General features: G+C 39.8%; 1 protein-coding gene across 6 annotated transcripts in view; it reads right to left on the bottom strand.

Annotated features, from left to right (window-relative positions):
• Nucleotides 1-23,696, bottom strand: part of cdc14ab (cell division cycle 14Ab) — a 67,735-nt gene that overhangs the window by 21,971 nt on the left and 22,068 nt on the right. For 3 of the 6 annotated variants that reach the window (XM_066692570.1, XM_066692568.1, XM_066692572.1), the window contains 5 exons: nucleotides 12,450-12,518; nucleotides 11,453-11,519; nucleotides 3,026-3,088; nucleotides 1,438-1,525; nucleotides 227-457 (listed from right to left, as the gene is read on the bottom strand). In XM_066692570.1, coding sequence (XP_066548667.1) covers nucleotides 227-457; nucleotides 1,438-1,525; nucleotides 3,026-3,088; nucleotides 11,453-11,519; nucleotides 12,450-12,518 — 518 coding nt within the window. The remainder of the gene's footprint in view (nucleotides 1-226; nucleotides 458-1,437; nucleotides 1,526-3,025; nucleotides 3,089-11,452; nucleotides 11,520-12,449; nucleotides 12,519-23,696) is intronic. The other 3 variants (XM_066692571.1, XM_066692569.1, XM_066692573.1) reach the window with 1 other exon arrangement.

Genomic DNA, 23,696 nt, shown 5'->3' with positions numbered 1-23,696 from the left:
CAAATTTCAATCCAGTTTTTAAAAGATTTTTCAACCATTCACTGTTAGATAATCTCCAACAAACCATCACCACTCCCCAGCCCCCCAGTCAAAGAACCTCACTCCCTGCTGCCCTGCTACAATGCAGGAATTGTTACAAGTAAAAAACAGAATTTCTGATACCCTGCCCTTTCCTGTAGGGGGGGGGGGGGGAAGTCACACTACTTCACTGGCAACTGTAGCCTACCTTTACAGTGCACCGCAACGGCTGCCTCCATGCTCTCACAGATATTGAGGAAGCGCCGCATGATGGCGTCACTGGGAGTGCTGCCGTCAACGAAGAACAGGTCGTAGTGGTCGAAGCCAGCGTCCGTGAAGCGCTTGGCATCGTAGATCTTCTTGTTGAGGCGGATGATGGTGGTCACATTGTGCTTCCGGAAGTAGGGGAAGTAGGCCTCGGGGGCATGAAGTGGGTAGCCTGTGCAAGGAAAGATGAATCTCTGGTCTGACAATGTACCCCATGATCTCCAAAGCACTTGTCAGGAGGTCCTGAACTAACATTTTCTCAGTAGATACTGGGGCTTTTAATTACAGCTATATAAAAGTTGTTGCAATAGAAGATGAGGAGGAGGAAGAAGAGCAAGTAGAAACCTCACATTAAATGAATAATTACAAAAAACAATTAGAATTATATTAAATGAAGTGTGAAACTAAATACAGAAAAAGGCCAATACAGCAAAAATAGCAACATATTTACAGTATTTATAGATGTAGCACAATATATTTCTGCCATTTACCACCTCCAGATACTTTTGTCATAAGGGAGACTGAACTAAGGAGGTCCCTGCTTGGATCTCCCAGTATGATCAGGAGAAGAGTTTATTCTGTGTTGTGCTTTGGTGCTGCTTTGTGGCAGTGGTCTGGATTTATGAATTAACCAGCAGCGCCACCTATGAGCAGAGAGGCACAGTGCACAGGCCGGCTCACTGCATCAGTGCTGCAATTGGTGGCTAGGTTCCCTGCCACTCCAAACAGCACAATTGCACTTTGTGTTGATAAAGTAGGGGACTTTAAACAAGAACCCAGGGCAAGGTCTTACAATCATTCTGGATTTTAATAGAGTTATGGGAATATGCACAGCAAGGAATACACTTTTTGGGTTTGGGTTGTAGATTTGGGTTGAAGATAATAAACTGGTGTTTTGTTTTTTTAAATTCATTTCTTGGATTAATAATTTCAAAAAATTGAAACAGAATCACTCAGAACTGAGACACGTTCTTTAGAGCCTGTATACTTCAGAGAATGAACCACATTAGGCTGGTGGTTCTTCCGAAAAGTAACTATTATTAAACACTATTTAGAGTGGGACACCTGTAACCCTCTGAGGGAAACCCATAGACAGAAAAGGGAAACCAAAAATCAAACTAACCAAAAGAAAAAGGGGGAAACCTGCCTTACCATTTTCAATTTTACTTTTAGGATGAGGTCCACTAAAAGCCAAGAACTTTCCAGGTAAAATCCAGTTAAAATCACCATTCTCTACACGCTGCAGAGGGGAAAGAGAAAGAAGACAAATACAAATACAAAAAAACAGATTCAGACCCATGTTTATTTTCGTGGACTGCACAAACAAAATGGCATTATGTGGTTTGACATCTCAGTGTGCCAAGGTATGTCCCTGCACAACAGCATGCCACAAATTCCTTTGCTATTCAATGGGCCATAATACATTTCTAGATGCCTTGTAACCAAAGCTGTTCAAAATAAATCCAGCAGAGAGGACTATTCTCAGCATTTTCAAGGGCTAACCAATCCCAGCAATTAACCATTTAAGTTAACAGAGTTGGGGGTAACTGCTAATGTAATGTAGTTTAATACAGACAAGTAACCATAAGCCTTTGCCATGATTTCTGCTTTTTTATTTCCTATTATAGGTTAGAGATATCACTTTTAATTTCTTGATTTCGTTGATGTATATTGAAAGGTTATCTCAATTAAAGTAAATAATTAAGTGCTGTGAATGGTTATAATGAAGCTAGTAAATTTCAATATTTTGTTTGATTTAGCAGTGTCGATTTATTTTGTACCATAACAGCCTCCATAGCAATGTATTCTGCGCAGGAGATGCTGTCGAATGCACAGCAATCTCTACTGTGCTTCCTGTGTATTTACGGTTTTAATTGCTACACAGTTTACAGCAGACTTCTGGCAGATTACTTTGTTTTCTATTATTGATGAGACTTTGTAATTAAGTTGCTGATTAAAAAAAAACTTGTGTGGAAGTAATATATCATACAGCATTCATTCAGTTTTATACAGTTTTATTGACCCAACAACTAAGGTAACCCATGGCTTTAAGCTACAGTTTATTTGTTTGGCACACATTTACAAAATGTAGCAGGTAATATAACAAGTAATATAACTCGCTACATTTCAAATGAATTAATATGCAATTCTAATAATTACTTTTTTCCCCAAGACACAAGTAACAACTAATAAATTATGTTTTGTCCATAACGAGCCCAACACTGGTCATGAACACAAACTGTTGGGGTATACGCATTCATTTGCCTGCTTTCAAATACTATGCATTGCAATTGCCCATACAAATAAGAAGGAATATAATAAGACTAGATTAACAGTGCGGTTTACATTTTTCAGAAGATTGAGGTCTCTAAAACCGACAGACTCCCGTGTTACGTGTAATCCAACACCATCTTCTGGTTTATCTGCTATTGACCATCTGAATGTCTATTGAAGATGGGACATTCTGCTCATCTTTCAAAGCCAGATATCAGCTATCATGATAGCTCAGGTCAGCTTGTGGTTTATTTTGATTGGCTGCATTAAATACAGTGAGGTGGCTTTGGTTCAGCGTAATTTTGTCAAAATCCTTATGAAGACTGATTCACTATCTGAGCTGATTTTACCCATGAAACCTGGGGCCTTTCGGGAAACCAAATTTTAAATGCAAATTTAAATCCTGTGTATGGGCTTATTGTCTTGTTAATGCCTTTGCAGCGCTGAGAGGAAATCAAAAGTTTACCTCGTAATGTTCATATTCATCCACATCGAACATCTCAAAGTCAAAGAAGCCATGCTGTAAGGCCTAGAAATGAAAGGATGAACAAATGAAGATTCGTAAAAATCAGAAGACTGGTCTTTTGCAGCTTAAACCACAAAGCTTTAAAAAGAAAAGGCCATCAGTCAGTTTTACAGCTATGGTAGATAAGCTATGAAGGGAAAAAAAAAAAAGTCATAGTATTATAAAGAGGCACAAGGAATTCAGACAAGACAGCTGACTTAATTGGGTTGTAGAACACCACCCAAACCACTACAATTTCTTAAATTTAGTATGTTAACCTCATTCGATCACATGGAGTGATCCTGCAATATATTTAGTGTCTGGATACTTGCAATGACATATTAAGTTATAGCCCATTCAGCTCGTATGTGAAAATCTGCAGAGCTTTTGCTGAAACTAACAATTCCATAACCTTGATAAATCGAAAGTGGAATTCACAGTGGAGATTATTTCACAGTGAGAGTCCCCAGAGTAAGCCCAGTAAGCTCTTAGACTGGCTTACACAGAAGTCAGTGCATTATTAATCAAAAGCCAAGCCAATGGCCCAGAGAAAGTACTTTTGTATGTGATTTGTAAACATACAGCCTTCTAAACTGTGCATTAAAAAAAAAAAGTTTATCAAAATTCATACTGAAAATTAAAAATTAAAACTGTGTATTGAAAAAACAGTCTGCGTATGTGATACTTGGTTATTACTGGACAACAAACGAGCATGATGGGTCGAATGGCCTCCTCTCATTTGTAAAATTTCTTATGTTCTTAACCTCAAACCTGGATTTGCACAACATTGTAATTCACCATTTAAATTCTCAGATTATTCCTTGTTCTGATATGCGGTCAGTCCTTGGCCATCAATTAAGTGGATTTTGAAGCAGTAGATTAATACAAACAGTGTCCCTTTCTGCAATGCCCAAGAAAGCCCAATTCAGCAGTACAGTAGTGTTACATTTCTGCTCAAGATGCCTGGAACTTTGTCCTTTCCAGGTCTAGCCTTTTGTGTGCATTGTCCAAACCAGACACAGGATGCCTATGCTTGCACATGCTAGCCTGTGTGCTGCCGTCTTCTCGGCATCAGTGTAATGGCTTGGGCAGTTTCATCTTTGATCATGGTGGGCAGTGTGCAACTGATACAGAGAGAGCCTGCAGAGGTGTGGGTATATAGGTGCAGGTGAAAGGGTACTGAGATTTGGGAGCGGTCATTGACAGTACCACCAAGTGTATTTTCGCACAAGTGTGAATAAAAGGCATGGGGTGAGGATGTTTTCACAGGCAATAAAGTATGCATGGATAAAAAGAGGTGTAATAGAGAGTCAGATTTATGAGGATCGGTTTGTTCTAGTGCAAGGCCGAAGCTCTTAAATTAAGACCTTGTGTCAACATCGCAAGTCATACTGAGGATTCTGTGGGAGGGTTTTCTTGCACCTGTGTGGGAATCTCATTTCGTGATCTGCTTAAAGCGATGACTTGTCCTTCGACTATGTCTTGGTTATCCCGAAGATCGTAAAAACCAAAGGCTTTACCTGAATTGCATTTGATCCCTGTACTCGGAACAAGACAACAACAAAAAAAAAAAAAGATTAAATTGATAACATCTCTATGCCTAGCTAGAAAATTATTTAACGGATTAATTCTAGTTTGGTGTTTGTTTATTTATTTTGTTCTTGGGCAGGTGGGGCTCAGCTTCTTATTTGACAGTCGTAGGCTTGCTGCCCTTGTTGCCGGTGGAACCAAGAGGGACGGTGACGTGGTCTCTGGTGTTTCATGGTTAAGACCTCATGGATTGATTGTGTCTGCCTGACACTCCTCTACTGTCTTGGCAGTGCGTTCTGGAAAGACATTTTTCTGTGCCGAGACTCTCTCGCCTCAGTCGCTGTACAGGAATGCTGCCACATTCTTCCACAGAGCGGACCTTCCGCACTTCATTTCTTTAAGTACTGTTGGAAACATACCATGTGGCCCAGGCGATTTATTTTTTTATTCTACTAGTCCCTAATGCCTCCACCTCATTTATCCCGACCGAGTTTGACTGGAATGATTGTTAACCTGTGCCATGTTGTTGTTATCTGTTTTTTCTTTTGTAAAAACCTGTGTGAAATACTCGCTTGGAACATTTACCACACCTTGTTCATTTTCTAAGATACTTCCATCTTCCATCTTCCACCTTCCACCCGGATTCTGGCAACCGGGGTCACTCAGATGCCTCACTCAAACACTCAAATAGCCAGGCAAGGTCCAAAGAGACGTATAGCCTTTGCTTTAGCCATCCAAAGCACTGGCTTCAGCAGGTACAGACCAGAACACTGGACAGCATAAATTCCAGTTCTGGCCCTCAGGTTTAGTCAACCCATGCAGAGCAATACAGAGGATTTTACTTCATTTACCCAAATGCTGCTATAATTCGGGGCCTGCACCGCAAAGGGGACGAGCAAAATGTTCCAACTGCTGTACAAAAGACCCCTTTGCTTCCACATTAGCACTTCAGAAAGTTAGAAAGGTTTAATTCACATATGGCCAACCACAGACCCTTTAAATAAAGTACATAAAGGAAAAAAGGAAATATTTTTATGAATATGAAAGAGCAGGAGTGACAGAGAAGATTTTACATTTTAATTGCAATTACTCCCCCCCCCCCCCAAGAGTCATTTCAATCTTTAACAAAGGGTTTTAGAGCACAGAAATAGTAACGTGAATTCTACCTTTATTCAGGTAAGTGATTAGGGCTCTGGACTCTGGAGTGGAGGGCTGTGGTTTCAATTCCCAGGTGGGGGGCACTGCTATGGTACCCTTGAAGAATGTACTTTAGATTGCTCCAGTAAATGCCCAGCTGTATAAATCGGTACAAATGTAAAAACACACGATATGTTGTAACAATTGTAAGTCAGCCTGGATAAAGGTGTCTGCTAAGAAATCAGATCATTGTGGTTCCTAACCGATATTTGTTTACCCTGCAAAATGTTTTTGATTTTCTGATACAGACATGAAAAGGATTCTCAAGACCTTATTCAATTCAGAAGTCAGAACTGAGTCGTCGTCCCCCGCCCCTTTTTTTTTTTTTTTTTTTTCCTCATAACAGGTACACAGTGTACTTTTGTTCTAGCTCAGTTCCTGCAAACTCTGATGACTTTGCTAATGATTAGCAATTATGTGTTAAATGAGTTGTAGCCTCACTCGAAACCATACGGATTGCTGCAATCCTTTTGACAGGAGTACCATTTCCCTCACAGTGGAGTTTCCAAAGCAACAAGGGAAGCTGCGGTCTGCGGTCCCTATCCAACTGGCTTCTCCAGTTCATTGCAGAAGTCTCCTACAGGGTTGAGACCAGGACAGTGGGTGGGCGATGGAATGTGTTCATTGCCATTTTTGTTTTAAGCACTGTGCATTGGCAGCTTGGCAACTTGATTTAACTCCCGCCATAAAATACTATCAAGGCTCACAGTGCAAAGCGGTCAGAAATATCACTATACAGACTGCTACTCTGGCTGATATAAACCACAGTGGGTTACCTCCTAACCTACTCCAGGTTTTCACTCCACCTGAACTCTTAACTTAATTCAACTTGTTGGCTGATTTAGACCAATTTTACTACTTCTCCCATTTCTGAAAGTGCTGTGGATTCAAAAGAGACCCATATAGCCTGCTGGAGATGGGCAACCCTCATCTAAGATGCTGGGATACAGTCATGACAATACAAGTTTTAACTGTGGCTACAGTAAAGCACAGTGCGTTTGCAACAAAACTCAACCCGACTGCCTTGAGACGACAGCTGTTCCTGAGGGCAGGCAGTGTCAGCTGTTCTCTCTTAGGCGATTATTATGTAATGATCTTCTGGACACATTTAATCAATTTAACCCTTTCCCTGTGCTTAGACAACCCTCCACGTAATTGGCCTAAGGGATTAAAGTTTAGGGGGGCTGGGAAGCATGTCACAACACAATAAAATGACCCAATGCTGTAGCTCTCCGGTACATACCAGCCCATGTGCGTAATCCTGTCAGATATCCAACCCAATCCAACAAGAGGCTTGTTAACACAATGCCAACCTTTCAACATGAAAGGATGTCGTGCCGGGCAAACCGCTCCCACTCGGAGTTGCTGAGGTGCACAATGACCATTAGACAGATCCACACACAGGAACAGCAGACTGCGAAGGAAAGCCCCACTGCCCTGAGAGGCAGACATTCTAAATGAGTTAATGAACCTGCCAGGATTCCTCAGAATCAATTAAATTATTTCAGGGATTTGAAAAAGTGCTTTGGGCTCTGAGCTACCTGTGGGTCAAAATAAACATTTCTGTTCATAAGCTAGAGACCATTGATGAGCCTTGTGGTTTGGTATTTCTCCCTTAAATTAAATATACCACCTTCTCTTTGATATCCATTATCAGCCAAATTTAAATTAATATATGGAGCTTTGGAAAGGTTACAACTGTTAAAAAAGCAGCTCTTGAACAATATTTAATTGTTAAGGAAGGAGGAGAGGAGACCGGAAGGCTTACAAAACTGAAGAAAACAAAAAATAAGTTAAAAGATCCAAGCCCTCAAACTCCAAATGGTATAAGCTGTGCAAAACTTCCATGGACCATCTCACCCATTATAACCATTCAACAGGTCACATTTCAGGTGGGAATTACAAAAAGGTGTAATCGACAGGGAATTTTTTTTTTTTTAAGTGTACGAAATCTCTAATTTTTATTTTTCCTTCACATACAGGAAAGTGTCAGTCAGGCTGTCTGAAGCTGTGTGGGACACGTGCGTTTGAGAGGGATGGGTCCACTCCGTGGAAGAATGTGGCAGCATTCCTGTACAGCGACTGAGGCGAGAGAGTCTCGGCACAGAAAAATGTCTTTCCAGAACGCACTGCCAAGACAGTAGAGGAGTGTCAGGCAGACACAATCAATCCATGAGGTCTTAACCATGAAACACCAGAGACCACGTCACCGTCCCTCTTGGTTCCACCGGCAACAAGGGCAGCAAGCCTACGACTGTCAAATAAGAAGCTGAGCCCCACCTGCCCAAGAACAAAATAAATAAACAAACACCAAACTAGAATTAATCCGTTAAATAATTTTCTAGCTAGGCATAGAGATGTTATCAATTTAATCTTTTTTTTTTTTGTTGTTGTCTTGTTCCGAGTACAGGGATCAAATGCAATTCAGGTAAAGCCTTTGGTTTTTACGATCTTCGGGATAACCAAGACATAGTCGAAGGACAAGTCATCGCTTTAAGCAGATCACGAAATGAGATTCCCACACAGGTGCAAGAAAACCCTCCCACAGAATCCTCAGTATGACTTGCGATGTTGACACAAGGTCTTAATTTAAGAGCTTCGGCCTTGCACTAGAACAAACCGATCCTCATAAATCTGACTCTCTATTACACCTCTTTTTATCCATGCATACTTTATTGCCTGTGAAAACATCCTCACCCCATGCCTTTTATTCACACTTGTGCGAAAATACACTTGGTGGTACTGTCAATGACCGCTCCCAAATCTCAGTACCCTTTCACCTGCACCTATATACCCACACCTCTGCAGGCTCTCTCTGTATCAGTTGCACACTGCCCAGCATGATCAAAGATGAAACTGCCCAAGCCATTACACCGATGCGGAGAAGACGGCAGCACACAGGCTAGCATGTGCAAGCATAGGCATTCTGTGTCCGGTTTGGACAATGCACACAAAAGGCTAGACCTAAAAAAAAGGACAAAGTTCCAGGCATCTTGAGCAGAAATGTAACACTACTGTACTGCTGCATTGGGCTTTCTTGGGCATTGGAGAAAGGGACACTGTATTAATCTACTGCTGCAAAATCCACTTCATTGACGGCCAAGGACTGACCGCATATCAGAACAAGGAATAATCTGAGAATTTAAAAATGGTGAATTACAATGTTGTGCAAGTCAAGGTTTGAGGGTATTGGCAGCTGTTTTTGTATTATTTTGTTCAAAAACCAAGAAAACATGTAGCTCATGCTTGAGTTCCAAGAGAATCCAACAAGTTTACACTTAATCTACAATCATTAATCTACAAACCAAGCATGGAGCTATTTTCAAAATACTTAAGACACCTCTGTTCAGACTGTAGCTGTGCAGCCTGATCTCCTGGACAGCTCAGCACTCTTGCTCTTATGCTTTCTCCGATTTAACTATGCAGCCTCATACTCTTTGATTACATAGGTTTGTTTAGCACTGTAACCTCTCCTATGCCTACCCCACCCCTTAGTACATACCAGAGACATAACTCAATTAAGTTTGCACTTGGAAGCTCATTGAATTAGGATATACACATATTGTATTTACTGCACTTAGTAATGGTTTAGAAATGTTGCAAATAAATAAAATAAATATAGGACATAAAACAACCAGGAACTGTCAGAAGGCATTCCTTATCTGTGCAAACAAGTGTCCAGGGCACTTCATTTCTATACAGATTCCCAGCTGTGTTTAGCACAGAAATGACACCTACATCACTATTGCACTAATGTACAAGGACACATTTATTAATAAAAACTCCCATTTGAATGACATCTCTACTGTAACCCTTTTCTCTCCTTCATGCCTCCATCTCCATTTCCTGTTCTGTATTGACCTTTTACCTGCATTTACCAGTTTGCTCGAGTTCCAGCACTTTAAAGATGGGAAAGAGAATGTGTTGTAGACGCTGCATCTGAATTATTTTATTTGTTCCAAGTTGCCATAAAATTTGGAAACCACTCATTAAAAAACAAATACAAACATAAAAAAGGCCCAGAAATAATGTAGTGTATGATTTTTAAATATGAAATGGGACTCAGACAAGGAGTTAAAAAAAAAAAAATGTAGTCTGAATTATTGAAGTGTTGCTTCAGTGTCTGAGAATTGCTGATAGGCATAGACATTTTGTTAAACGTAGGCCAGAATGTTGGTTTCAAGTTATTATTTTCGTAATGTAATTGTAATAAAGCTTCTCCGAGAACCTATGCTGCATATAAGCTTTTGATATGATGACATTTAAAAACTACCTCAGGCACTGTCCAAAAAAGGCAGAGGGGTGTATGTGCTGTACCAGACGCTATTTCTCAGACCCGTAGTTGTTCTCAGAGGGGCTTAGAAGTTCTCTGATATGAGAAGCACTTGGGATCAACTGCGTAAAAAAAAAAAAAGTAATACTGAATAACTTAAGTCTGAATTACAGCAGCCTTTTACATATACTAGTTTATGAACTTTTACTAGTGTTGTGCAAACTTCAGTTTTAATGCAAGTGGTCAAGGTTCCAGTAGAGAGTTCCTGCCCCCCTGTTAGACAACCACAAAGAGGTGTGGAAGAGACTGGAAGTTTTCTTTGGAACATCCAACACATACATTTTTCGGTGTAATTGTTATAATTCGCCTTTCAATACATGGTTAACATGATTGCCATTTCATTGCATTGTTCCTTATGTGTCCCTCCCTTATTTTCAAAAGTTTCTTGTGTACATTTAAGACAGCAGCACTCAACTGCAGTCCTGGAGAGCCACAGCCCAGCAGGCTTAATAGGGCTGTTTAAATCCTCAACACCTTAAGACTGGAGGAAGAAAAAAGGTTAATTTAGTTAATTACATAATTGAACGAATTATTTACTTAAGAGCTCAGGGTGGAAACAATACCAGAAGTATGTGCAGCTCCCAGGAAACTGAGAGATGGAACTTGATGTGCTTTTTGTTGTTAATGCAACCCTACTGTGCCTTAATTGAACCTTTAACTGAACTAATAATTAAAAGGCTCCAATATAGGTAATTCATTTTTAGAATTAGGGGTTTAAAGTGAAGTATACAATTTCATAAGGAAATGATTAAGGAACCAACTTTTTATCAGTTACACAACTTAAAAGGTGAAATGTAATCAGATTACTTCAATTAAGGGTTCGCTTAAGTAAGCGAGAGCTCGGTTGGAACAAAAAACAGAAGAGTAGGTGGTACTCCAGGACAGGTTTGACAGTCACTGTCAGACACAAGCTCTGCCATCTCCAGGCGGCTGCTGAGGTATTATACATTCCCATCATAGAATCGATGTGTTGCAAACGAAACTCCTGTTAACTATACGCCAGACAGCAGAGTCTAAATAATAGGACAGGACTGACATTGACTAAAGTAGTACTAGTTGTTGAACTTTTATTCAGCACTGTGCCAATTACAAATAAACTTGCAAATTATGTTTTGCTGTTCTGTCAGTTGTCTTGTAAAATCAAACCATGTCCACACAAATCAAAGATTATTCAGGAAAAGCAGCAAATCTGAATTAACAGATTTAACAAACAATTACAGAACTCTGAAAGATCTTGTATGTCATAAAGAAGATACAGAAGAGGATGAAAATTAATGATGATGATTAATAAGAATGTCGTCTAATTAAATGTGTTTAGTTGGCCTTACCTTCCTGATCCCTTGTAAACAATCAAGAATGGTCAGGTTGTATGTGCAATTTCCAAATGATGCATCCCTGAAAGAGATTAAGGAGAAAGATGCTTTAGAACTTTGGTGCCTCTCTCCAATTTGGCATCTGATGTCAGTTACATTCCTGAGGGGTAAAAGAAAACAAGGAAAATAACATATGCAATTGAGCCTTAAACTGACCCTGAGGGTGAATAGACATGCTTATGCTTAACAGGGTGGGGTTTTGAAGGCCGAGTAGAAAAGCACAGTTTTAGAATGGGTGGGGAAAAAAATTCATTCATTCACCCATCCATTATACAGGTCCATATATTTTGTATGTCTGTGTCGGATACCACAGAGCGACTAGAAGGCATGCTCTGTTCCCAGCTGCCTTTGCCAAAGCCTCTTAATGAAGGAGTCTGCCACAATCACACTATTGAGGGGCCAGCCACTGGGCTAAATGACTGTGCAATACCACAGTTCCCAAACACAGTCAAGCCCCAACAATCAGTTTAAATCCACCACAACGGATCATTATGGTCTGATGAAATACGTGCCGTTTCCCGGATTTACCAAGAACTGGGACACTTAACCATGCAGATGTTTAAACGGAGGATCCTCAATGTGTGATTGAGGGAAAGAGTAAATAAACAAACACTGTTCCTATCCAGTTAATTGATTGTAACCCATGTGACGTACAGCAAACAAGACACTGTATAACAGGCTTGTCTGGGACTTTTGCACAGGAGCCTTTATTCCTGGGATTGAAGGGGGAAAGCTGCAGTTTTATTTACCATCCAAATCAGGATCCGCAAGATAGGGAGAAATATGATTCTGATATTCAGAATAGCTGATATTACTCAGCTTTTAAAGATCCTGGAAGAAGCACAGCTACAACACCAGCTTGTGAGAACCATGTTCTTCTTGCGCTATGTGAGCTCTCAGTAACAATGCTCAGCTGAGTGCCTCTTGTTATACTTTAGTTTGAAATGCATACTGTTCCTTGAAGTTCTGCCTCTGGTATAGGGATGCCCAAACTGTGGCCTGCAGCCACACGCGGCTTGGCCTGCAAAGGGAAATTACATGAACCATTTATGAACAAAACACAGTTGCAAACACCCTCTCCCCGATAGGAGGCTATCTGTCACGTGTTGTGGGGGTGTGAGGGACACCAGTCTGTGTGGATTCAAAATGTTCAGAAAAACAATGTGGTGTGGAGCAGAGATTAGAATTTCAAGAAAAATAGGATGAAAGCTGTTAAATGAAGAGCCACTTGCTTCATAGGACAAGAATCATAAGCTGTAACAAAGACATTATGAAACACACCTGAACACTCCAAATATATAGGCCTCGGTCAGTTAATGAACATTATTTTGGCACTCCTGCTCCTGTCTAACCTGGTAATTGGCCCTGCACGCATTCAAATCTGGGACCCCCTGCTCTAGTGCAAGGGTAACAAGCGGCAGCAGATGCAGTTGTGTTTTGGACCATTCGGTACTGCCAGTAGCAAAGTGATTTTATGGCAAGGGTCTGTGCAAAAGCCTAATTATCAGTGATGGAAAATCTCTCGTGGCTTAAAAAGGTGAGGCATTGTGTCTTCTAATCATAGCCTAGAACAGGGGTGTCAGACTCTAGTCCTGGAGAGAGACAATATATCTTTAAGGTATTTTCTTTCCAGCAGGAGCCTGCACTTACTCAGTTAAAATGCATTGATAGAAGTGCAAAGAACACTGTGTGATAAGAACATTGTGACTAATCGCAGGTGTGTATACCTAGATAGCAAAAGGTGGGAGAGTAAGGCAGAAGTTCAAAGGGAACAGTGTCCAAAACTTTTCATGCACCACCGAAGACATTTTGATCAGTTTTGCAGCATTCAGTAATGCAGTACATTTGGTAATAGAGTTTTATTGCACACACTTACATTGGCATTTTAAAAAGATAAAAATAGGTCAGGTTACAGCCACAATTAATTCCCAGATCTTGCTCCAGGTTATTAGTAAATTACAGCATGCATATGCATGTAATTTTATTGTTTGGGATTTAGTGCTTCCTGTGCAATCTGCCTAGCCACTGCCAAGGCAAGGGAGCTTTGCTTTCATCAGCTGCCAAGAACAGGCAATGCTGCAAGGGTGAGGACTAGCCTTAGTCCCTGCCCAGTCCACACTGTGGGGAACCATCGTCTGCACCGTCTCCGAGACGATGCCTGGGGCATGAGGGGGCGGTCATGGGGTCAGAGGCTGGGAAAGGTACACCTGCAATCTTGGCCTATCTTAAATAGATCATACATCCAACACGAATCCCATTTTCTAGGGAAGCACAGCACGATATTCTTGGATGGCACAACGTGGATGGGGTTTTCAGACTTTAATACGGCGATGCCAATGTCATCCCTGGATCGGCTTTGCATTTTTATAGAAAACGCGGTCTCCCTGAATGCCAAGTAGAAACTCGGGGGGGGAAAGGTGGCAGTGCATTGAACTTATTAGAGATGCTTAAAAAATTGTCAAGAGGCAAACGAGAAATTACTGGCATGCATTTTAAAAGCTTATGGAGATCCAAATATTGATATCCATTACCTTATTTAGAACGACCCCTTGTTTTTATATGCCTTGTTTGTTGCTGAATCTGAGCAATTTACATTGTAAAAATGCTGCTCCTTTAAAGAACATGAGAAACTAAAAGGGGACATTACAGGAATTTGCAGAATGCATTGCGGTCTGTGTGTGGACCAGTTTAACTGCCAAACGAAACAAGATTGCAAAGAATGAGGATGTCAGTTGATTTCTCCTCCCTTACACCTGATCTCCATCTATACACACATGGTATGAAAGGAATGATGTCAAAGGCAGACGGTTGCTACTTCTCCCATGCCAAGACAGATCTCAAACATGTGGCTTATTATTATGTATAAAATGCTGTATGGCACAGTTCGAGCTGAAAGGGTGTCATCACACCTCCAGCGTTAAAAACAGGAAGTGAATTATAACCAGTCTGGAAAATCTGGTTGAGAATGTTGTGCATAAAAAATTAGGCTTCTTTACACTTCTGTAGTTTTATGGACATGCCACATTCTATACTTGTGGATACTTGTGGACTTTGCACACCAAATTTTATTTCCCCAAATCAAAAATGCTGTAGGCTCAAATGTTGCCAGTTTATCAAACATAGGGATTTGAATATAAATTAGACTCTTCAACGGACAATAGTGTCCACTATACATTTTGTCATGGTAACTGACAAAATATCCCACTAAATATTCTTATCTTGTTCCGGGTATTCAGTAAATCATACCTATTTATACTTCTCATTGTCAATGTTACTGCTACACCTGTAGATAATTTTGTAATAGTTATGTTGTTACAATACATTGTATGTTTGGAATATCATGCCAGATGCCCTGGATAAAGAGGTCTGCTATAAGACATTTACTACACAGGTTAATTTCCTCCAAGAAATATGCATGAGTATACATCTGCATGTGTGTGACAGGCTAACAGAGTTTTTCCCCTTGCTGAAAACCTGCACTCAAAGTCATGTGCCAAATCTCCTCAACAGCTGGACACAAGGGGAGGGAGGCGAGAACCTTGGGAAGGAAGCCAGAGTGCGGCTTAGAAGGGATTTCAGCCATGGCTCACAAAAACCCACATGTAACCAAATACAATTTATAGAAAATAGCTCATGACAAGAATTCTGTACAGATCCCAACATAGGTCCTGGCACCTCATCTTTGGCACATCCAGATTTCCAATAATGGCCTTTCCATGAAATCGGGACAGATACATTTTTTTCTACAGGAAAGAACAAAAAACTACAGATAAAGTGCTATGAATGTGCTAGTGTAAGCAAGCACAAGATTGGGCAACAGTAACAGAATTGCCAAGAGACGGAAACCACTTTAGCAACAAAAGAATGGAGATGAATCTAAGTGTCTTTCAAGGGCAGATGTCCACCTGTCATCTCGGACACTAAAATCGGTTGACTACAGAATAAGCTGAAGGCCATTAAAACAATGGCCAACATCACCATTATAAAAAAAAAAAACAAAAAAACTTTTCCATGCCTGTAAACTAAGAGGGCCTCAGTGCCCCCATACAAAGACAGCCAAGTTACAATACCAGTTTATCATTCAACATCTATCAAATGCAGATGGGATCAGTTAGCTCTGTTAGGTCTATCTTTTCCTTCAATGGCAGGGTGATGGACATCTCTCTCAACACACACAGGATCATGAACATCAAGTTTAAGGTTCACTTTAATTTCGAAATTGACTTTTGTTTTTACCAGGCTGCAATAATTCAAGCTCATTTGGTTTAATAATGGCATATGGAGAGGGTCCATCTCTCATACAATGATTTAAAGCTACCTTTACTCTCCCTTCTTAAATGCTTAAGGTCACACACACACACACACACACACACACACACACACACACACACACACTGCTTTCCTAAGATAGATTCGCTTAATCAAATAAAACTCTTCTTGCAACAGCCAAAACTGTAAATAGGTAGAGCTGCTAAAGATACACAGCCTATATTTAGTTATTTATGATGTAGCTTGGTCTTCATTTATGAGGGCTTCCAATTACCTATACCTGTAACCTGACTCAATTCTTAACAGCTTGGCAACACATTCACTCACAAAACACCTTTCGCTGTGAGCAGACACCCTTAATAAACACAACCATTGATTTCAAGGCCTAACAATTGTCAAACTACAGTAACAATGAAGGAATAAATTGCTCACTATCTGCCAAAATAAAATATTTTAACACTACAATTAACAATAATCACCCCTTAAAATACAGTGTGAACTTGCAGTTCACAAACCACAAGTGTCACACTATCATTACGCAAGACGCCCAAAGCCTTGATAATCTCATGCACACAAAGCAAAATGAGCTCAAGATTCTTAAGGCGGAGGAGGCAATTTGGTTCAGTCTTTAAATAACTCTCTCCCACACCCATTTTCTTCAGCTTTCTGGTTTTCCCCACCTTTTATTCAGGATATTGCTTTCGGTCTTTTTTTTGTTGTGGTTTTTTTTCTTTCCTTTCTTTCTCCCGGGTGTCAACAAGTCTTACGTCAGAGGGTTAATGGGAGAGCTGCAGTCAAGTTATACAGGTCCGTTAAGAAGTGTCCGAATGGCATGTCGGCTTCCTTCAAATCACTTCAGCGAGTGAAGCACTGCTCTGCTTCCCCAGCATAGAATGGAGGGCAGTGTTACATTTCATAATTATCCACTCAACACTACAGCACTGCTCTAAGGCTAAGATGGCAATAGCGAGTAATTTGTCTGGTGTTACATTACATTTTTTATTTCTATTTAACTTTAATTTTACCAAGGATTAAAAACAATTGTACAATACAAGGCTTCACTGGTATACTATAAGCTTGATTCTTAAATGCAGTCTGCATAAACCAAACAAAAACATTGTTCTACATGGTGTTATTCTTTATATATAAACTACAACGTGTCATGACCATATCTTTAATCAAATTTAAAGAAATGATTATATACATCATGTTTCAAGGGGAAAAAGTTCTCCCATTGTCACTGCTCAAATCTGATTTAGTTTGTGGTTTTATATATTTATATTTAGATTACTTCCTGTTGATGAGAAAGCCAGCAGATGACTAATATGAAAAACCAAAATTTGCAATGGTGCAAAATGTGAATTCTGAAGATTCATTTTACAACAATTTATAGAAAGCACAGAAAGTGAATGCACAGTACCTTTTAAATGTACTCTAAAACCAGGATGGTTTCTTAACATAACCATTATAAGATTTATGAAAATTGCTTCACAACTAACTTCTTTTGACCCTTGTGACAAAAGCACATGATTTAGATAGTCGACCAGACTGATCCAACCAAGGACAACCTACCTTCAGGATTATGAATATGGCTACCTCCACTTTCCCTGTGCCACAACCAATTTCTGTTACTGGAGCCCAAGGCTGCTTGTTGATTAAGGCTGGGATTAAATCAAAACTTTTACCTGCCAGCTAACTGCAAATGATATCCCTGTACTTGAAGGTCTGTAACTTGTTATTAGCAGGTGTATCAAACTGATTTAGGCTGGGATTAAATCAAAGAGACATGATTGACTTATATGCAGATAAAAGTAAACAAGATGTTTAAATAATTATGAACTGATCATCACCAAAGTCTACAAAGGGGGAAAATGGTTGTTTCAACAGCTAAACATAGTCCCATTTGCCATCACAAGTTGCCTCTGCCAGAATGGAATGGATTTCTATATTAATATTGTGCAAAAGCTTTGCCTTTCTTTACCCTTGTCTTCAAAGTATAGGAAATGCAAAAGGTAGGTTAATAATTGTTGCAGTAGCACACTTGGTTACACACTCCATTCATAAAATATAGTTGGCAAAAATTGTGTTTAACCGTGTTAATTTATAACTGAAAAGGAGTGACATTACACACACACACACACACACACACACACACTAAAATGCATTCTGGTTTTGATCTTCAATAGGAAGATTACTTTAGATTAAAATCACAGCTTTTTGGGGGGTATAGATCAGAATTTAAATATACAATAGGCACAGTAAAATAAAAATCCTCTTTTAGGGGGTGAAAGGATTTCAGGCTTTTCTGGGGACACCTATGGACCAGAGGCGAGGACCCAGAGATCTGTGGACCACAGATTGAGACCAGTGGCTTAAGCAGTGGCTTAACAGGGGCATTGTAAAAATAGAGCAGCAGGTTGTGTCAGGATAAACCCTCCTCTCACAAATACAAACAAACACACAAACCCTAAGAAAGAAACAGCGACAGCAAATGTCTTGTAGTTGAATTTAGACAATGTAACATCTTGAAAAAAAGTACTTAATGTGTACCCAATAAATAAAAACTAATTTAAAAAAAAAACATTTAATAACAATAAACTTCAATATATCAGATCTTCTGCAAACACCCATTTTACAGTAATCTTTGCAATAACACATTAAAAGTGGGTCGCTGAAACCCACTCAATCTGGTGCCAGCACCAAGGCCATCCATATAAAGGATAAGGAGTTTGGCAGTGGCAAATAACCAAAAAATGCATCTTTTGATTGTTACAGTTATCTTTACAACAAGAGCAAGAAAGGGCCATTTTTAGGAGAGTTAGGATGTGCCAGTGAAATTGCAAACACTTATTGCTGAAGAACACTAGTGTGAACCACTGCACTCTAGCCAGGACCCTTTGTTTCAGCTTTTCAGCACTTCACTCATCTCTTACCTAACCACAGCTATATAAAGCCTCGGATTAGTGAAAGCAAACTGAGCTCTCACCAGCTTCCACAATGACTCGCATTTTCAAAGAGGCCAAAATCTGCTTCATTTATAACACCACATATAATGAGCAGACTCACCCCACCCCTTAACACACACACCTTCCTTGGTTGCTCACACGAGAGCATCTCAAGTTAGAATGAAAGATTAAAACTCCCCTCTTTGAGTGCCAGATTAAAACCCAACACACTGATCACTTAAGGTAAAGCACATTTACGTAACATGGAAAGCTAATCCTTTTTTTGTTTTTCTCCATTTCTTTTTCAAAACTAACTCAAGAGTAACTGGAATAACAGGGACATCAGAAAATCACTACCAATTATTTAAAATAACATAAAAATGGTTATAGTTATTATTTCAGTTGAACTGCCCTGTACAATTGACATAATCCCTAATTTGGCCACACCTTTAATCTTCTTAAATCAATCAATTGGACAGGGTAAGGCAACAAAACGCCAACAAAGACATCATAAACAAAACGATTATATAGTAGGAAGAAACAAACCACTACATAACAAAAATGTTTATTTTCTGTAAACATTTACATCTAATTACACTTAATTATAGGTCTGATGCATCTTTCTCCTAAGACAAATCAAATTCAACACTGAACTTTAACATCTGAGCAGCATACATGTACAATAACATGTAATTCTTATCAAACCATTTTACTGGTGACCCCTGGGTTTCAGGGCTCATCTTGCAAGTCAAGAGAGCCTTTCAGTGGATAAGCCCCTCAGGAGGCCCAAGGAATGTGCTTTTGACCGGGTAGCTTTACAGTTTACATACCATGAACTCGTGTCACTTATGGATTGGCTATTGTAGACACATGGGGCTTCTCACAAGGCTGAAAACAAATTGGTTTGGTAGGGGGGTAGGATGGGGTGGGGGTTGTTACAGAACAAGAAGTGAAGTTTGAAAGGAGGAGGGTTAGTTTGTAGGCGATCGAACATTCTATTGGGAGGGAGAGGAAGAGAAACTGGTTACCATGGTAACCTCCAGGAGGCCATGAAACCCAAGCAGACAATACAGGCGCTGTGGCAAGAGGACAGACGGGTCAGTGCTCCTAAAGAGAGAATAATGAGGTCCTTTAGCCCAAGAAACAACCGCTGCCAACAGAGTATCAACCTCGGCCACTCATTCCCGGGGCCCAATGCAAGTCCTTATTGGACTGAGTTTTGCAAACATAGACAATCGCGTTTAAAACCAATTAACATGCTGAATGTGCCAAGATGAAGTTCCCCATGTTAATTTGTTTACCGTTTTTATATGCAACTTGAAATGCCCTAGTCTCTGCTGAAGAGACTAAAGCACTAATTAAAATAAGACTGGTTCAAAATCATGTAACAAGAGTTTATCTAGCACAAAATACAGAAGACATTATTAAAGTTAAGGTCCAGAAATCTCAGCCTAAAGACGAAGCCTAAAGCTTCAAGGGTCTGAATTTAAAAAGGCCGTCAATGTGCTGTACGGATTTGAATAAAACCTCCCATATAATGTTCAACCTCAGTTATATATTTTTCATATAGGCACAGAGAAAGCCATGCACAACACCAAACCAATGACCCTGTGTTAACTCAGTCCAATCAAGTGGAATTTGATTGCAATATGAAGTGGAGTTGGATGAACAACTGAATCACTAACCTCAAATTCTGAGGTGTGCACACTTTCTAAGCTATAACTCGCTGTTGTTGTTATAATTTTTATATACATCAATCTGTTCCACCAACTGCCCTGACCTTATTTTGTCCTCGACTGAAACTTACATGGCCGTTTCTTCGCCTTTTCCCTACAACTCGTCTCTTCGATTAAATTCCTTTTTTTGTTGTGGTTCTTTAATTTTTACATCATTTTCAATTAGAAAGTTTCTCTACTAGTACCCGGCTGCCCAGAAAATGAGTCTAAACATTGGTGACAGGGCTCCAGCAGAGCAGGGAAAAGGAGCAAGAAGTGCCCTTGTGTTGTGTTCAGTTGTGAAGGCCAGGCCCCTCGGCCAGTGGATTCAACTGGGGCCCACTGGCTCCCATCACATTCTGCCCCAAATAATAATGCTCTAATTAGGGAGAGAGAGAGAGAGAGAGAGAGAGATAGATAAATCAACAGCACAGAACTCCATTAATCCCATGCTGGAGAATAACCAAGATGAAACACTGGAGTTTGGATCTCGCTTTCTTCAGCTCTCAACAATCACTGTTGATTAAAATCATTGACCAAAAGCGCCAATTAAAACAATGTCAGGAAAGTGCCAAGTGCAGTGGGCAGGAGGCTTTCATGGGCTTGAGCAGCAAGTGAAGGAAGAAGGTCAAGGGGAGATGGGGACTTGGGGGTTCGTAAACAAAACAACTGCCTGCAATCTGAGATTCTGTGATAATCAATCCATTTTTATTTCATAAAGTGCCCTTAAAACGTGTTCCTAATAAAATAAAAATACCCCCTCCTCCCGGGCAAAATAACTGATGCAGATAAGTTAGAAAGCTAAATGATTTATGTGACAAAATGATTGAAGGCCAGAAGAGCCAATTAAATTTGAACGGTGGACAAGGTACTTGTATAGCACTACAGACTGGGCTTCAGATTGTAGGTTAAACTGACTGACCTGTTACTTGGGAACAAGTTGACACGTTGCGACTCAGCAACTCAAGTGCAACGATTCCAAAGCAATCCTTTTCAGAAATGCACAATTCACACAGAATCTCTTATCACGAGGGTTGTACAAGGACCAATGCACTCATCAGATGTCACATAGCTAACCCGTCCTAACCAAGACTAATAACCAAAATCACTATAAAACTATGGTAAACAGATTAAACCCATGTAAAAATCCTACGGAACCCAAGTAAACTAGCATAAGGGAGGAGAGGGAAGTATGGGCCCGATCTATACAAATCGTGGAGAGGCCCGTTTCGAAGAGCACCAACTTTGCATTTCACAGCTCCAATAAAGACAACAGGTTGAGACTTGCCCAGAAGCTGGGACATGAATAGCCCAGTGTGATGCCATTCCAGGCTGTAAATCTCAGCACACACTGAAAACAAGAGCTGGCCTTCAGGCTGACAGATTACAGTTAGTTTCCCTGCACCCCTGGGAAATGCAAGTACACAGACATTATGGACAGATTGCAGCTTTACCAAAAACCACTTTGATTTCAATAAAACATTTCCCTGACAACTTGGACTTTTTATTGTACTGCTTTGGGAATCATTTCATACAGTGGGTTTTAGTCACAGAAAACTCATATCAGAAAAAAAGGTGTCTATTATAAAAACTACACATTTAAAAAGATAAATATAGAAAGAGTAATTCAGCTTTTGAATACCTATCAAGTTAATAGTAATATTAAATAGTTATCAAACAACTACGCAATTCTTCATTTGTAAAGTTTCTAATGCTACAACACTTATCCTGGACACGGCAGAGAAATTACACAGATTAGAGCTGTGCACATCAAACAGTAACACTTCTGTGACTTCAGACACCACTTACAATCAGGCCGTGAATGTAATCTCACAAGGAAGGAATCTTAAGGAATTAGTCTATTTTAAGGTGGCTGCCAGGCACATTGAATAGGGATCCAGCCACAGTGCAGTTTTATCAGTCCTGCCATGTGCTCAGTGCAGGACTGAGTAGGAGAAACCTTGCCAAGCACAAAACACTATCAACAAGGTCCATTCAAGAAAGCAGCCAGCCCTCATATTCACATTCTACTGAAGAAAAAGGTTTAAATTTATTAGTATTTGTTTATTAGGTTTTATTTATATGAGCAAAATTTACACTTTTATACATTTGCTAAATATTACTTAAATTACAGACTATTGAAGACACAGTCTTGAACCCAAGAAATCCCTTCTCATTTAAATGCACCTGTAAAACACTCAACAGGCAACACAGAGACAGCAGGCTTAAATTAAAGCTTATGTGACTGATTTTAGCTGTGTGTGATTTCTTAACCTGTAGCTGCATGCTCCCCACCCAGTGCTGCCCAAGTGCCAAAAAAACCTGTGTTGTATAATAGGACACCTAATGTGCTGAATGAGAAGTTAAGCTGTGCAGCTGTTCCTGTCAGGGGAATCAGGAGCGTCAAACTCCAGTCATCAATGGCCACCGGGTCTGGTCTTTCTTCTTAAACTCAATTAACTTAAATTGACAATTATTTGGTCGGCTTCACCCCTTTATTGTGTGTGCAGGGTGTTTGACAAAGCTTAATTTAAAAGGCTCACGCGATTCCAGGCACCTGTACAATATCCTGAGACCTACAGAGCAATGTTGCATTCATCCAGTGAAAGGAAACAATTAAACCCGTTTGGTAACAGGAAGTTTGGGTAGAAATGACTTTGATAGCCTTGATAAATTATACTTATTCAAAAGGGACTTGATCTGGCTTAATCGTACAACTTACATTAAACACAAGGACCCGTATTAAAAGCAACGCAACAATGTGAGAAATTAACCTGAACACAAGACAGCATAGTGTTCAAGTCAAAGCTTCCAGAAGGGAGCTCTCACCCTCATCTTAACATCTTTAACTTAAAGGTTTAATTCACTCTTAAGTGCTTGAATGTGTCCTGTTAGAGGAGAGAGAGAGAGATGCACAATATGGAAGGGTGATCAAAACATTATTTCAAATGTTTGCAATTTCAAAAAACAAGTGATGGCAAATACTCCATTGCTCCAGGTTGCAAACACCAAAACCATAAGAAAGTATTGGCTGTATTCTAGAGGATTTCAGAAGGGAAAGGGGCGAGGAGAAAAAAAAAAGCTTTAGGCCTATAGGAATTTAGGAGGTGATGGTCCATTTTAAAACCCATTAGGCTTATTCATATGCGTGTTCATCTTATAAATAGATGTAGACTATTTTGTTAATGCTCAATTAACAGCAGTCCAATTTATAATGCGATCATTTATAGTAATTAAAATATATACATTTTAAAAGAATCCAACAATTCT

Source organism: Amia ocellicauda, chromosome 19 (assembly GCF_036373705.1).
Source record: "Amia ocellicauda isolate fAmiCal2 chromosome 19, fAmiCal2.hap1, whole genome shotgun sequence".
NCBI classification, from domain to species: Eukaryota; Metazoa; Chordata; class Actinopteri; order Amiiformes; family Amiidae; genus Amia; species Amia ocellicauda.
Note: the sequence above shows the minus strand (reverse complement) of the source record. Positions and strands in the feature narration are given on the sequence as shown.